This window comes from Marmota flaviventris, chromosome 2, assembly GCF_047511675.1.
Source record: "Marmota flaviventris isolate mMarFla1 chromosome 2, mMarFla1.hap1, whole genome shotgun sequence".
Classification (NCBI taxonomy): domain Eukaryota; kingdom Metazoa; phylum Chordata; class Mammalia; order Rodentia; family Sciuridae; genus Marmota; species Marmota flaviventris.
In genome coordinates, this window is record NC_092499.1 from 122500868 (window position 1) to 122516516 (window position 15649).

Genomic DNA, 15649 nt, shown 5'->3' on the forward strand with positions numbered 1-15649 from the left:
CTTAGGTTCAGTCCTCAGTACTGGGGGGGAAAAAAAAAACCCTTCATTATATCAGCATCAAAATAAAAATAAAAATGCTAATATGGGAAAACATTTGTAACATAGATGACAAAGAGCTATCCTTAAAAGAACTCATAAATTAATTTTGAAAAAGCTGAATAAATACTGTGATAGAAAATTGGGTGACGGAGATGAACAGTGAATACAAGAATACAAATAAGGGCTGGGACTGTGGCTCAGTGGTAGCGCACTTGCCTGGCATGTGTGAGGCACTGGGTTCGATTCTCAGCACCACTTATAAATAAATAAATAAATAAATAAAGGCCTATCAATAACTTAAAAAAAAAATTATGGAAAAAAAATACAAATGAACAAAATCTGGAAGAAAATGGAGGGGTAAGCTTTCAACATGGTTTTACCCCAATGTGTAACATGCAACATTGTTTACAGAGTTCTTCCCTACATTCAGGTTATAACAATAATAGACATTAGGAAATATAGTTCATCAAGTTTACCTAATGCTTTTTTAGATCAGATTATAACTAGTCTGAAGTCAAGCTGCGAGTCATCTTTTAATCTTTCCCTCTCGTCTCTCACTCCATGGCAGCTTCTCCTCCTGCTTCCCTTGTCTTAGATCCTCATCCTTCCTCACCTATTTCAGTAGCCTCCTAATTCATTTCCCTGACTCTCTTTCCACCTAACCCCTGGCCTAGACTCACAGAATCATTGTTTTTAACAAAGTCAGAGTAATTGCTTTTCTCATTCGCCTGGCACACCTTCTAACTTCACCTCTTGTCATTACCCATCTTCTCCCAAGGAGCTATGCTTTAGCTTTGCTCTGTGCAGGATTTCCATAAACATGTGAACCTTTCCCATCACTAATCTTTAGTTCATGCAGCTCCTCTGCCTTTCCTCCCTAACCTTCAGTACACAGCCGCCTGAAGTCTAGCACTTCTCTGCAGTATTAAGCAGTTGATTACAGCACTGCCATTCCTGCAAGACTTGAGGTTAAGAGTGGAGGATGTTTTACTCGACCATATATCTCCATCACCAAAAATGACCAGGAACACACCCAAGTGTTCAACAAAGAAATGAGTCTACTTTCGGGTTATATTTTGGTGTTTTTTGTTTCCCCCAGAGTCTGGAATATTTTTGCATTGCTGCAACAAATACTTTCAAGGAACTTTCAAAGTGCTAGACTAGAAATTCCAGAGCCTCACTTATTTTCTAATTACCACAAGTAAAATTATACACAGGAATGTGATTTTTTTTCCCCCACATGGCTTATTTTTAAAAGCATGATTTTAAAACTTAGCTCAAGATTTAAAACCTAGCTGTCTTTGGTTTCCTACTTATTCATATCAAGGTGCTTCCAAGCTGGTAGCGTCTCTGTGAAAACCTACTGAGTTTTGCCCAGATCAGAGAATGAAATGCTTGCTGTTGGTTGAGGGCCCATTTGGATGAAGATTGCTAAGGATACATTGTTTTTTTGTTTGTTTGTTTTGTTTTTTGGTGGTGCTGGGGATTGAACCCAGGGTCTTATGCATGTGAGGCAGGCACTCTACCAACTGAGCTATATCCCCAGCCCACTAAGGCTACATTTGGGATATGTCAGAAAATACCCTGGAAAACAAAGGGTCCTGCCATCTGGGCCAAAAGCATGCCCAGAGCAGAGGAAAATGGGATCTGGTGAGATTCTATGCTAAGCTGATAGCCCCAGAATAGGAAAAAATCCCACAAGTTACTCAGTAGCCTTTGCTCCAGGCTACCTTTTGCTATTTTTCTAGTATGAATTTATCTAAACAAAAGGGGGACTACATTGAAAATTGTCCATTGTTAGGAAATTGAAGATTTTATTTTTGTTTTTAGCTGCAGATGGACACAATACCTTATTTTCATTTATTTATTTTTATGTGGTGCTGAGGATCACACCCAGTGCGCCTCACTCGTGCTAGGCAAGCACTATACCACTGAGCTACAAACTTAGCCCTTGAAGACTTATTTCTAGTGTGGCTTATTTCTACTCTGGGCTCTTATCTACTGTAGCACTCAAGACATTGTTCTAACTTTAGGAATGCAGAAGGTGTGGTCAGAATATAGAAACCCACAAGTTCTGACCTGGATGGAAAAGTGGTGTTTAGGATTTCACTCCAGCATATCAAGGGGCTCTATTTAATCATCCATCAGTTTATTTGTTGCCTAATATGTTCCTGTTTTTGTTCCCACTGGGACACAGTTGCTGAATGAAAACAAAGTCCTTCTGCAGTGTTGTGGAGAAGAGTTCATCAGGGTAAGGGGCAGAGAATGGGGGAGTAGATTGTTTCTTTAGAGAAATAGTCAGATAAGGTTACATTCAAGTGGAGACCAGAGGGGATGAGGGTGTGGAAAATACATATACCCAGGGGAAGGGCTTTCCTAAGGCAGAGGGACTGGCAAGTACATAGGTCACATGATGAAAAGGGCTTGATGGGTTCGAGGACCACCAGAAGACTGAGGAAGGGAGCACTTGATAGGAAAGGTGACAGTGGAGCCAGAAGATAGGATGCCTCATAAGCCAGTTGAAGAATTTAACATTTACTGAACAAGATGGGAAGAAGTCATTGGAGAGCTTTGGGCAGAGAAGTAGCACAATCTTTTTTTTATTTTTTTAGTTGTAGATGGATGTAATGCCTTTATTTTATTTTTATGTTTGGTGCTGAGGATCAAACCCAGTGCCTCACACATGCGAGGTGAGCACTCTACTACTAAGCTACAGCCCCAGCCCAGAAGTAGCACAATTTTTAACATTTAGAAAGGATTCCTCTGGCTGTTGTTGAGAATTGATTATAGGAGAGGAAGTGGAAGTAGAGAGACCAGTTAGAAGGCTGTTGCTATTGTTCAAATGAGAGACAATAGTGTCTTGGACCAGATCATCCCTGGTCCCCGCAGTGGTAAATGGCCGGATTCTGGCTATCCAGAATGGGGTCAACAGGGTTTATTGATTCACTTTTCCATCTGCCTTTAATTCCAGGTGCAACAAGATTGAGGGTCATTTAAAGATGTAGAACCGACCCTTATTTGTAGATTATATATATATTATATATTTGTGAATTTGCCTACTCTTGGAAATACTTGCAGTGCTTTTGCAGTCATTTGTGGACATACGCAGATTAGTGAAAAAGTCTGGGAAGCCTGAAGAATATATTCCTTGACGAGTCTAATAAGGAAACACTTCTAATTTCAGCATATACTGTTATGAAGTGTTCCGACGGTCTCTCTTGTACCATATTTTTGCATTATTGTGCCTTTTATTGGTGATTTCACAGTTTAAAATGGTCCTCACATATAGTGCTATTATCGAGTGTTCCCAAGAACATGAAGGATGTGCTATGCCTTATTAATACGTTCAGATATAGCTGTTGGCAGGGAGTTATGCTAAAGAATCAACACTATGTATCAAATAAGGTGTCTTAAGTAGAAACACATTAAAGAGGAATGAATTGATCAACTGATGAAAATGCTGTCACCAGTGGCTATAGAACCTATCCCAATATTTCCCTTAGGCACAACGGTTCAGTATTTGTTAACTCAGCATTTGTGGTGATTTTATAGAACACATAACTCTCAAGAACAATGAGAATCAGCTATATAAATTACAGTGAATTAATTTAGACAGTTCAAAAGTGGAACATCCAAGAGCTCAGAAATGCCTTTTAGACTGCGCAGAAAACTGCAATTACTTTTTTTTTTTGACATTGATAGACCTTTATTTTATTCATTTAATTCTATGTGGTGCTGAGAATCGAATGCAGTGCCTTATACCCATTAGGCAAGTGCTCTACCACTGAGCCACAACCCCAGTCCCCAAAATTGCAACTATTATTCCCTAAATACACTTAGGAGCCTTTAGGCTGGAAGCCCATACATGGTAGTGTAACCACTATGGAGCAAAGGGATGCTCATTGAACTGGTTCTCACCCAGGATGCCAATGGAATTACCCCTGGGGACTTTAAATTTAGGTATGTGTAAGAATCACATGAAGTGTTTGTTAAAATGGATTACCATGCACCCCCAGACACTTTAATTCAGTAGGTCTGGATGTCAGAATTTGCATTTCTAGGTGACACTGAAGCTGTCTGTCCAGGAATCACACTTGAAATAAGACCACTCTATATCACTTCTATCAAGTCATAGAAACTTAAGTGAATGGGCTGATCAAAGCCCAGCAATGGAACTCCCTTCAGCCAAAACAAAACTGTTCTTATCTCTTGGTTCCACTTTTCCTGTGTGGCTTTAATTTCTCCCATTCCATCTTTCATATGGCTTGGGCTATGACTCTGTGCAGTCCTAACTGCAGGATCCTATACATTCTTTCCTCATGTGTATACATCAGTGCTGGCTTTGCTCAGCGCTCTCGTTCATTCTCTAACCCATCTCTGGAGACAGAGATGATGGACAGCATAAAGGGATATGCCCCACCTTTGTGAAAGGAATGTAAACCACAGCGTACATAGTGCCTGAGGAAGGTAAGAGCTTTATCAATCCTGTTGTTTTTAACAATTACTGCTACAGATAACTTTTTCCTTCACCATCTCCGTTCTTCTCAAGTTTTATTCCAAAAAAAAAAAAAAAAAGTGTGAAATTTAAGATGTCCATAAAGAGTAATCATCATCATTACAACAAAGTATTCAATTGAGCAGAAATGACAAAGACCCAATTCAGTGTTGAATGTCCTATTTCCCCACTTGCACAAGTTTTTGAAAAAGCCTTCTCAGGTGGAAGAGTAGAACAGCCTTTACACTGAAATGGTGCCCCAAATGGGTTATAAAATCCCTGGTTCTATTTGTCCTTTTCTTTCTGTTCTTTTTCTTTCTTCTCACGCTCAGCTTTAGCTTCTTCTTCCTCATGTTTTTTGATCAACTGCTCCACTTCCTTTTGTTTGAGAACTCTGATCACCGTCTTTCCATTCTCTCTTGTAAGTGTGGCAATTTCCACTAAAAAACAAACACAAACACAAACATTTGTATCAGAGGCAGGTACACTCAGCAAATAACTTCACATATGTAAGCCTCAGTTCACTACTTTACCATGTTTTATGGTTAATGATTCCTGGATACTTTTACAGGAAGAAAATACCTTTGGTCTTATAATGTTTTAATCACGATTTTTACTTAAACATCTTCCCTCTTTTAACCCATCCCAACTTTTTAGCAACCATTATGTTGTTCCCTTAGTAAAGTACAGTCATCCAGTGGCTTGAGAGGCTGAGGCAGGAGGATTGAGAGTTCAAAGACAGCCTCAACCATTTAGCGAGCCCCTAAGCAAATTACGAAGATCCTGTCTCAAGATAAAATATAAAAAAAAGGCTAAGGATGTGTCTCAGTGGTTAAGCATCCCTGGTGCCAAACTAACAAAAACAAAACAAATACCAACAACAAAAAAATAGCTATTCTAGCTGGCCTGCTATTAGTTTGCTGACCAGAAAGAACCACAATCTCCTTGTTAGAACCCCTGAATGCTAAGCTGGAATCTTCAACCAATGATAACACTTTTTATGGAATTTTCAAACCTCTTTTCAAAATAATGGTATGAAAAACGACTTCTATGGCTCTGGGCAAGGGAAACACACTGATACGTATAGTGGAAAGAGTATTTGTGTAGGGGAAATTGACTAGGGCCTCTCTGAAATTAGATGACAACAGACGTCAGTCTATAGATAATGGCATTTTCTAAGAAACACCGGGAGCTAAGTGTACTACAGTAAATCAATGTTAATTAACCACAATTCTGGGAAAAATTTTTATGTCATACAACTTAAGTTGAATAAAGTGAAATTATTAACATGAGTTTAACAAGAGTTTAAAAGACCCAGAAAAATACAACAGGGTACCATGACTGATGCAAGTGCTCTATCTCTCGTAAAGTATATCATAACCCTGTAGAAATACATGTAGTTTATCACACACACACACAGAAGCATAGATATCACTACCAAGAGGTCTTGATATGATTACTGTTAACTAAATTAGCATGGAGCAGGGTCTCTGAATTATGAGTACTGGGAACATTCTAGCTCAGGTCATTAAGCCCAGCATGCAGTGTGGCATTATGGCTTCAAAAGTTATCAATGCTCATTCTGATCTTTGTCAAGTCACTTAACCCTAGTCATGGCACCCCAGTGTCCTCATTTAGGAAACAGGTATAAAGCTACCTAACTTGTAATGGTGCTGCTTCTATGAATTAAGCAACAGGTAAAATGCCTAATACCAACAGCTACTCAATCAGTTCCCCTCACTCAAGCAGACAAATGAAAGAGGACATGTGTTACCTTTTTCAGCAGACAGTTTACTAACATCCATGGTCTTATTTAGCACTTTGATAGCTAAAGCAAGTGCTGACTTCAAGGTCATTTCTCCTTCTTTGTAGTCTTGTTTCAACATTGACACAGCTGCCTATAAAAAAAGAATGTATAGAATTTTAAGTTTTTACGTTTTGGGGGGTTTTTTTAGGAATATGGATTGGTCTAGAAGAATGTTTGACTGGTTTTTTTTTTTGAGAATTTTTAATATTTTTATTTTTTAGTTTTCGGCGGACACAACATCTTTGTATGTGGTGCTGAGGATCGAACCCGGGCCGCACGCATGCCAGGCAAGCGCGCTACCGCTTGAGCCACATCCCCAGCCCTTTTGACTGTTTTTTTGAGATGAGGGTCTCAAAAATTTTTTTGAGGTGTTGCCTAGGCTGATCTCGAACTCCTAAAGTGATCCCATATGCTCAGCCTCTGAAGTGCTGGGACTACAGGTGTATACCACCACACCCGGCTTAATGCCTGCCTTTTAAATGGTACTACAACCAGTATAAACAATTTGGATGGCAGGAAGGGTAGACCTGAGATGGGGTAACAAGAGAGGATACTGATGCTCTGTCAAGGGAGTTTTTTTTTTTTTTTTTTTAATGCGGGGATCAAATTCAGGGCCTCACACATGGTAGGTAAGTGCTCTACTGAGTTATATCCCTTGCTCCCTTAAGGGAGTTTTTAATCTAGGTCCTCTGTTAACAAAGGAGTCCATCCTAGAACTTAGAGGGTAGTGAATGAAGGTATGAAAAATAATGTATCTTTGTTTTCACAAATTTTAATTTAAAACTAGCATTTAATTATAAATGAAGGCAACAAACTCCAATATATTAGCAGTATCTGCAACTTTGTCACCAACAGAAATCATAGATAGCTATAACAACCTTGATGTGGTATGGAACTATCTTAAAATACTGCTCATCTTTACTTCAAAAATTATGGTAGTTATTAGATCTTTTTCTAGCTTTTACACACCACAAAAATACTCACAGCGCTATTATTTCCAATGCAGGTGGCTTTCCATCCCCCATAATTTCCACTAGGATCACTTTGATAGAGTTGGAAACCATAGTGCTTATCCCAGCCAATGTACAGCAACGAAACACCAAAGGGACGTTTTCCTTTAACAAAGAAGAAAAAGCCAAACATCAACAATCTAAATTTGGTATCACTATAGTTACTAGAGCTCAGAGAATGTGGCTGAATGCTTTTCTGTGAAGTTAAGCATTCATTAACTGCTCCATGTTCTGGCTATCAGAGATAAGCTCAATCACAAATTCCACTTTTGTTTCTAGGATTTGGACATAGCCAGGAGAGGAAGTAAGGACATACACCAGTGCTGAATTTCATTATTATGTAAAAAGAATTTGTTTCCAAATTGGAAAATGTTATTTTGGCCTTTCAATATATTATTAATAAATAAAATATATAATCTACATGGCAGAAGCAGGCTTGCTCAAGATGCAGGAATTATGGACTGACGATTTTCAATTTCCTTTTACTACCTTGAAAAGGTTATTACTTATAATGTTTTAAATTTTCAGAATAACAATTCTAAAAAGTTCAGTACCTCCAAACTGTGTATAAGCTTGTTTGATATCACACAGTGCAGTAACCAACTGCTCACAAGGAATTGGCTCCTGATACTGTAATAAATACCTAGGATAAAAAGATTGGCATATTAATAGTTTTTTTTCTAAAACACATAAAATCTAAGGAAAATACCCTGTGGAAAAAAAATATATGCCATAGAGACAACATAATAGTCACTTATAATTTGAAGAGGAGGAGGAGGGAAACTTGTTAACATCCTATTATCTTTATAATAAATGACATTTTATAAATTTGATTTAAAAAAACTATAATTTCAGGCTGTGACTGTAGCTCAGTAGTAGAGTACCTGCCTAGCACATGTGAGGCACAGGGTTTGATCCTCAGCACAACATAAAAATAAATAAATAAAGGTATTGTGGAAAAAAAACCTGTCATTTCCAATTAATAGACTTTTAGTGACTAATCTTTGCAAAAGTGAGTTTTCCTTAGAAACATTAAACTAACTTCTATATCATTAGTTACGCTATTATTCCATACCTTTGAGCAATGAGCCTCAGTTCATTAGTCAGAACATTAGCATCAGAAGTTATGCCTGCCACACTGCAAGCCATGTCCCTTGAAGGAAAAAAAAAAAAAGATATTGATCTATAAGCAGGGATATTAAGAAGCACCAAGTCCTATTAGAAATCTTCCATGGGGCTGGGAACGTGGCTCAAGCGATAGCGCGCTTGCCTGGCATGCGTGCGGCCCGGGTTCGATCCTCAGCACCACATACAAACAAAGATGTTGTGTCCGCCAAAAACTAAAAAATAAATATTAAAATTCTGTCTCTCTTTAAAAAAAAAAAAAAAAGAAATCTTCCATGTTTGCTTCACAGTCTCTATGCCCTTCTGAAAAAAACCACAGAGATTTTATCTTTATAGGAGACATTTACTTGACATCATTCAACAATCATTCAAATTGAAAGTTCTCTTACCTCCCAAGGCCTGGCTTGTCGGGAGTGAGGATGAAAGAGCAAAAGGGCAGAGAAGTTCACAAACTGAAGTTCAAGGCTAGGCTCTTCCTGGAGGTACATTTCCTTTACTTTGTCTATTCCCTGAGGGCTACCCTGTTACCCACTGTCATTATATCTCACCATCCTGCAAGCTGCTGAGTGGGCCTAAAAAGTGGCTCTATGGAGAAATGACACTACCTCAGATAAGTGTAGCAAAAGGCCTGACCAGGTGGCTGGGGTTGTAGCTCAATGGCAGAGCACTTGCCTAGCATGTGTGGGGCACTGGGTTCAATCCTTAGTACCACATAAAAATAAAACAAACAACAAAGGCATGTTGTCCATGTACAACTACAAAAAAAAAAAAGGCCTAACCAGCATTTAATAGGCCCACTGCTGAAGACAATCTTTTTAACAGTCAGTTCTCCTCTAATTGCAAAGTTCTGCAAAACCAAATTGAATAGAGACCTCATAGGGTGTGCAAACAGTATAACTAAACTGGGCACATGCCTATAATCTCTGCAATTCAGGAAGCTGAGGCAGGAGGATCACAAGTTTAAGACTAGTCTCAGCAACTTAGCAAAACCCTGTCACAAATTTTTTTTTTTTTTTTTTTTTTAATTTAAAAACGGTGGGAAGGTGCTGGAAATGTAGCTCAATGGCAAAGCACCCCTGGGTTTAATCCCTAGTACTGAAAAAAAAAAAAATGTAGTTAAAATACTCAAATATTCTCAGACTTCCAGGAGACCTATTCTTTGGTAAAGATTTACTATAATTTAACAAAATCCCTCAGTAGATATTCCAAATAATACTTTGAGAATCTGCTATATGCCAGATACTGTGCTAGTTCATTTCATTCATTTTAATTTGTTTTATCAGACTTCCACATCCATTCTAAAAGGCTATGAAGCCCTAAGAAATTAAATAATTGATGCAAGGTCACATTGCTTGTATGGGGTTGGAGCCTGGATTTGCTCCCAAATCTTTGTTACTACTAAACCTATACTTTTATAACTATACTATGCTGTTTTCCCACTAAATGTTTAGCTCTGTACTTTAAACAAATAACACATGGAACTGGACCTCAAAGTAGTTTCAAGCAAAATGAAGTAAAAGCACACATTTTTACAAGTAAAAATAAACTGTTAAATTCTACTAATGTCACATGAAGAACCTTCCAAAATAAGCAGATCCCATTTATGTGAGAAAGTGATGGTTAAAATTCTTCTCTAAGATCTCACTTACTCATTGAGTTTATAAATTTTTTCAGAAAAAAAGACTTCATCAAGAAGCTTGTGGATGTTGCGTCTCTCTGCTGCAAGCAAAACACCATCATTTGCTAAAATTCCCAAACAGGTTCCTGCATGTCCAATAGCTTCCATGGCATATTCAACTTGATATAAGCGACCTACAAAACACAAGCAGAGGGGCTGAGGTTGTGGCTCAGTAGTAGAGCACTTGCCTAGCACATGTGAGGCACCGGGTTCAATTTTCAGCACCGCATATAAATAAATGAATAAAATAAAGGCCCATCAACATCTAAAAAATATTAAAAAAACAAAACCAAAACCAAACAAAAAAACAAAAAACCCACAAAACACAAGTAGAGAGAAGCCAAGACTCTCCTCTGTGCTCCTGTATACTGTTCCAAGAGAAATCAGAAATGACACTAGTAGGCTACAAGCAATGGTCCTATTTTTACTCTTCCATAATGCATATGCAATCAGGCTAGTGACCACAATTAATTCACAAGTACAAAAAGCATGAACTTAGTAACTCCAAAAATGTTTGTAGCTGGGGATGGTGGTGCACGCCTATAATCCCAGTATCTCAGGAGACTGAGGCAGAAGGATCGTGAGTTCAAAGCCAAGGCCTAAGCAACTCAGTGAGACTCTGTTTCTAAATAAAATACAAAATAAGGCTAGGGATGTGGCTCAGTGGTTGAGTGCCCCTGGGTTCATTCTCCAGTATCAAAAAAAAAAAAAAAAAAATTTTTTTTGTAGTTTTTTTTTTTTTTCCCTTAAAAGTTTAACACTTAAGTCTTTACTTGAGGCAGATTAAGAAATTTCTATTTACCTTCTGGAGAAAATATAGTGGTCCTGGAGTCATATCTTCGAGACTGCAAAGGAAAAACATATAAGTGATTCCTATCTGCTGCAGGTAACCCAATTCCTCCAAGCCCACAAATCATTTTATAAAATGTATCCTGGTGCACAAAGTTCAGTGTGTGGGAAGAAGCTGTTATAAGGAAGAAGTTACTATCCCATCTCTTCTTCCATTTCAATTTTCTCATGTAATTCTGTAAACTGAGTACAAGCTTCATCACGCAATAGTTTACTGGCATGTTTTATTAACTCACCATGGTTTCTGAACTTTATATAATTCCTGTAAAAATAAAATAGAATCATCATTAAAAACATTCATAATTTTAAGATGCATTTTCTCACTTTCAAAATCTGTCTTATTCACTCTCTTCATTCAGCTAACATTTATTGTGTACTTGCAAAGAGCCAGATACCATGCCAAATGCTGGAACACCAAGATATGCAATACCAATCCCTGTCCCGAAGAGTTTAAAATCTGGCAGTCAGGCAAGAGGAACAGACAATGATTATAACGTGGAAAAGGCAGTGAGAAACCTGGCTGGTGGTGCACCCCTGTAAACCCACTAGTTCAGGAGACTGAGGCAGGAGGATCGAAAGTTCAAAGCCAGCCTTAGCAACTTAGGCCCTATCTAGGGGCTGGGGCTGTAGGTCATTGGTAGAAGCACTGGGTTCAATCCTCAGCACCACATAAAAATAAATAAAGATACTGTGTCCAACTACCATAAATAAATAAATAAATAAATAAAGGCTGGGGATGTGATTCAGTGGTTAGGTGCCCTTGGGCTCAATCCCTGGGATAGAAAAAAGCAGAGTGAGTAGGAATCAGAATGGAGGGAAAACATTTTTTTGGAGACACTGATACAGAAAGTAAGAATAAATTAGAGATAGAGGAGGCAGAAACAAGTTGAAAACCCTCAGGTCTAAGAACAGGGAAAAGAAGAAGGGAAAGGCGTTCCTGGAAGAGGAGAAAGCATGAGCAAATGATACCAAAGGAAGAAAGCTCAATGGGCAAGAGGTAAATTGCTCAAGTTGGACACCGGGTTCTGAACTTGGGGGTGGGTATGGTAATCTTGGGCATCATTTCAATCCCCGCCAAAGACAAAACTGGGGTGCGTGATTTAGTAGAAAAACCAAACTCAGAATCCAAAGCCCGTATTCCCGGAATATTAGGAATTAAGACTGGAAAAGTAAGCAGGTATCTCAAGGGCCCACGTAAAAACTGAATTTTGTCTCTTAATTAAGTAGGCTCCACCGAATGATTAAGAGTCGCAAAGCCACAGGAACTGACAGGCAGTTTAGAAAGACCTGAGGCTGGTGAGAGGCTGAAGGCAAGGTAACTAGTCACGAGTGCGGTTCCAATAGGCAGGTGCATGGGAAGAGTGGTCCAGACAAGAGCAGGCAGGAGGTCGCAAAGAAGACCTGCCGGGGGGGCGGGATCAAGATTCCCCGAGCCTGACGCCGGGCAAAGCACGAGTTTGAGGTCACCGGCACATCCAGTAGCGCTTTCACGTACTGTACTCAGGGGACCAAAGCCGCACAGACCACTACGACCTGCCCACCTGCGCCCGGTGCCCTGCACTGTCCCGCGGGCCGGGTAACCTGACCGCGGGCGGCGGGGGCCAGTCCGGGACCAGACCGTCACCCAGGCCGAGGAGGCGGGTGCAGAGTCATCGTGCCCACAGTTCCTCAGCAGCGGCTGCCGGCGGAGGCCCGCTATCTTTACGCTCACAACCCCCACCCAAAGGACAGCGACCAGGCTTCCGCCGACCACCGGGGACCAAGGCTCACCAGAGAGAAGACACTGAAGAGGGGAGATCTACAGAGACGGAAATAGTCTCGGGGAGAACTACCACCGCCTCACAGCGTCCGCTGCGAATATGGCCCCCGCGCGTGCGCAGAGCAGCGGGGGGGCGGGGCGGTAAGGACGCGGAAGTCCTCCTGGAGGCGGGGCGAGAACTGGTGCCCAGGAGAAACTGGAGAGTTTCTGCGGGTCGGCTCAGGCTGGTGTCTTCAGCGCCGCTGGGGCGAATTGTGCGGCATGGAAGGCGGGCTGGCGACCCCCGCCTAAGGATCAAGTGGAATTATAGCGGATTTCCCTTTACGCTTTGTTTTCATTTTTACTTTCTCCTCTTTACCACTGTTGGTGGACCTAGGATAAGCATTAATGTGGACTTGCTACCCACCATTCCAGCCCCTTTCCCCACAATTGTCTCAACCACATCAGACTTTACCCTTCGTTCTGTTATGGTCTCCCTTCTAAAATCTGGTTTCCACTTTTATTATTAATATATGAACTTTTTGACATATAAAGCAAATTGTATTGGGAATCACACCTGTGGGACAACTTTCACTTTCATTTTCTGTGTCTCAGAAAGTATCTCCCCCCACCAACCTAGTTTAAAGGAGCGCCCTACCATCACCAGATGCACACAGCGTATTATCTTCTTTGCTGAATTTGTCATGTTTTGTTGTTTATATTGTTGCCAAAATCTCAGTCCTTATCCCTGATGCCAATCCAATGAGGAGGACATGGTCTTGAGAAAAAGGAAAAAGGTGGTTTATTGTTTTGCTAACAAAGGAGAAACCGGGGACTCTAAAAGGCGTGATTTTGCCCATCAACAGGAACAGGGACTTTTTAAAAGAGGCACTTCAAAGGCTACATTCCAGGTGTTCTCTATTGGAGTTGTGATTCACTTGTTAATTTGGGAGATGGTCATTTCTGAGATCTTCTGGTAGTATCCCCAAGGTCTGAGTTACTCCATTCCTATGGTGGGTGTGTACACAAGGACAGATTAACTCTGACTAGGATGCGGAAGAAAGGTAATCCAGTTCTCCCCTTCCCCCAAGATTAACAGGGGGAGAGGAAGAGAATGAAACATATCTACTTAAAAAATAAGTTGCAGGGGCAGAGCAGCAAGGTTTATATTCAAAGCATAAAGTGGACCACTATTACCGTACGTTCATTATCTTACACTGTTACAGTATGTTCATATCCTTTCCACCCTTTTTCTTATCCAGCTTCATCCCTACTATACATGTTTAGGCTTTTGGGGGATAGTAGGTTGACTATGTAGTTATTTCAGTCCATTGGACAGGGACTTTGTCCTTTATAGGTAGGCTGTGTAAAATTATTGGTCTGGGCTTTGAAAAGGAGGAGGTAGCTTAGAAATGAGTTACATTTGGAGGTCTCTTCTGTCATCTCTATTTTTCTAACATGGTTGGGGGGGTGAGCCAAGGCAAAGTGGTAAAGGGAACATCCAGACAGGTGCTCCAAAAGCACCCTCAAGTGTCACAATTTATGGCACCTCTGACAGTGCCTGCATGCCATCTTAGTTCAGGCTGCAGAATTCAGCAAATACTGAGTGAGAGGGAGGATTTCTTAGGTCAGAAGAAGGGGTCAGTTGAAATTAAAGTGCATAAGAATGAATTTGACAAGTTTCAGTGACAGAGTAGTTCAGTATGGCCTGAATGGAGGAGACAATATAGGAAATAAAGGACGAAAGACATTTGAGGGAAGACGTTTGAGGATCACAAGTTTGAGGCCAGCTTATAGAGTCCCTCCAATGTCAGAGTCTTTTTTTTTTTTTTTTGAGAGAAAGAGAATTTTTTAATATTTATTTTTTAGTTTTCAGTGGACACAACATCTTTATTTTATTTTTATGTGGTGCTGAGGATCGAACCCAGGGCCCCGCGCATGCCAGGTGAGCGCGCTACCACTTGAGCCACATCCCCAGCCCAATGTCAGAGTCTTAAAAAAAAAAAAAAAAATTTTCCCCCTTCTCAGAAACAGGAGGAAAGGATAAATGTTTCAGGATGATGAGTGCTTAAGATATCCCATCCCACACATTTCTTTCACAATGCCATTGATAGTTCCCATTGAGAGGGTCCATGTCACCCATCTGGGAAGCAGGATGAGCCTGTGACAATAATGGAAGTGATATCATTTGACATAAGAGTAGTTAAAAAGTAACATAATTTATTTTTTTCTTTGGGGAGGGTTCTTATTAGAACCCAGACTCTATGCCATGAAGAAGCAAAGACCATCTGGAGAGGCATTTGGCCAACTGCACATGAGGTGCCAGCATCACTAGCCACATAGGTAATCATTCCTCCAGAATCACAGTCCCTAGTGATTGAGTTTCTCACAAGCATTAAAGCTCTCCCAGCCTAAGCCCCAGACATCAGGGAGCAGAAGCAAGCTATCCCAAGGTTCATCTGAATTCATGCCCCCACAGAAACAATAAGATAATAAAATTATCATTGTTTGAAGTCACTAAGTTTTTAGTTGAATTGTTACACAGCAATATGTGTAACCAGAATTCTTATCTGGCATTAAAGTAAAGGATGTAAGCTGGGAAACTAATGATAAAAAAACCAGACTATAAAGCTGTTGCAGTCATCCTTTCTAGGATAAAAGTCTGAATAGAAAAAGACATGCAAAAGCAAAGAATGTTCCAGACATTTGGCATTGATTTCTAAATCCCAAACTGGATTTTCTCTTTGGTTGAAAAGATGAGGGCCTAGGACTTGTAGAAATGTGTACATTCTTGCAGTTCATTCAATACATATTTACTGGGGGTCTGCTAGGGAATGGCATGGTGCTAGGTTCTAAAGATGATATGAACTAAATTTTATTCAATTTATGCCACTGTATTAAGATTCTC

At 40.0% G+C, this 15649-nt stretch overlaps 1 protein-coding gene and 1 non-coding gene across 2 annotated transcripts; both read right to left on the reverse strand.

Annotated features, from left to right (window-relative positions):
• Positions 1-1510: 1510 nt before the first annotated feature.
• Trnav-cac (transfer RNA valine (anticodon CAC)) lies at positions 1511-1583 on the reverse strand. The gene has a single exon. It is a non-coding gene; the product is annotated as a tRNA-Val (tRNA).
• Positions 1584-4491: 2908 nt separating this feature from the next.
• On the reverse strand, positions 4492-12875 carry Psma4 (proteasome 20S subunit alpha 4). Its single transcript, XM_027925964.2, has 9 exons — positions 12774-12875; positions 11240-11265; positions 10957-10999; positions 10126-10288; positions 8427-8504; positions 7906-7994; positions 7326-7456; positions 6309-6432; positions 4492-4974 (listed from the first exon to the last, which is right to left on the reverse strand). The coding sequence occupies exons 2-9, from the start codon at positions 11240-11242 to the stop codon at positions 4820-4822; spliced, it is 786 nt and encodes a 261-aa protein (XP_027781765.1). The 5' UTR covers positions 11243-11265; positions 12774-12875; the 3' UTR covers positions 4492-4819.
• Positions 12876-15649: the final 2774 nt, after the last annotated feature.

Coding starts and splice junctions, on each gene's coding strand:
- Psma4 (XM_027925964.2), bottom strand. Junction 8,505..10,125: donor AAAATTTATAAACTCAATGA/GTAAGTGAGATC, acceptor TTTTCCTTCAAG/GGACATGGCTTGCAGTGTGG. Junction 4,975..6,308: donor TAAACTGTCTGCTGAAAAAG/GTAACACATGTC, acceptor TTTGTTTTTTAG/TGGAAATTGCCACACTTACA.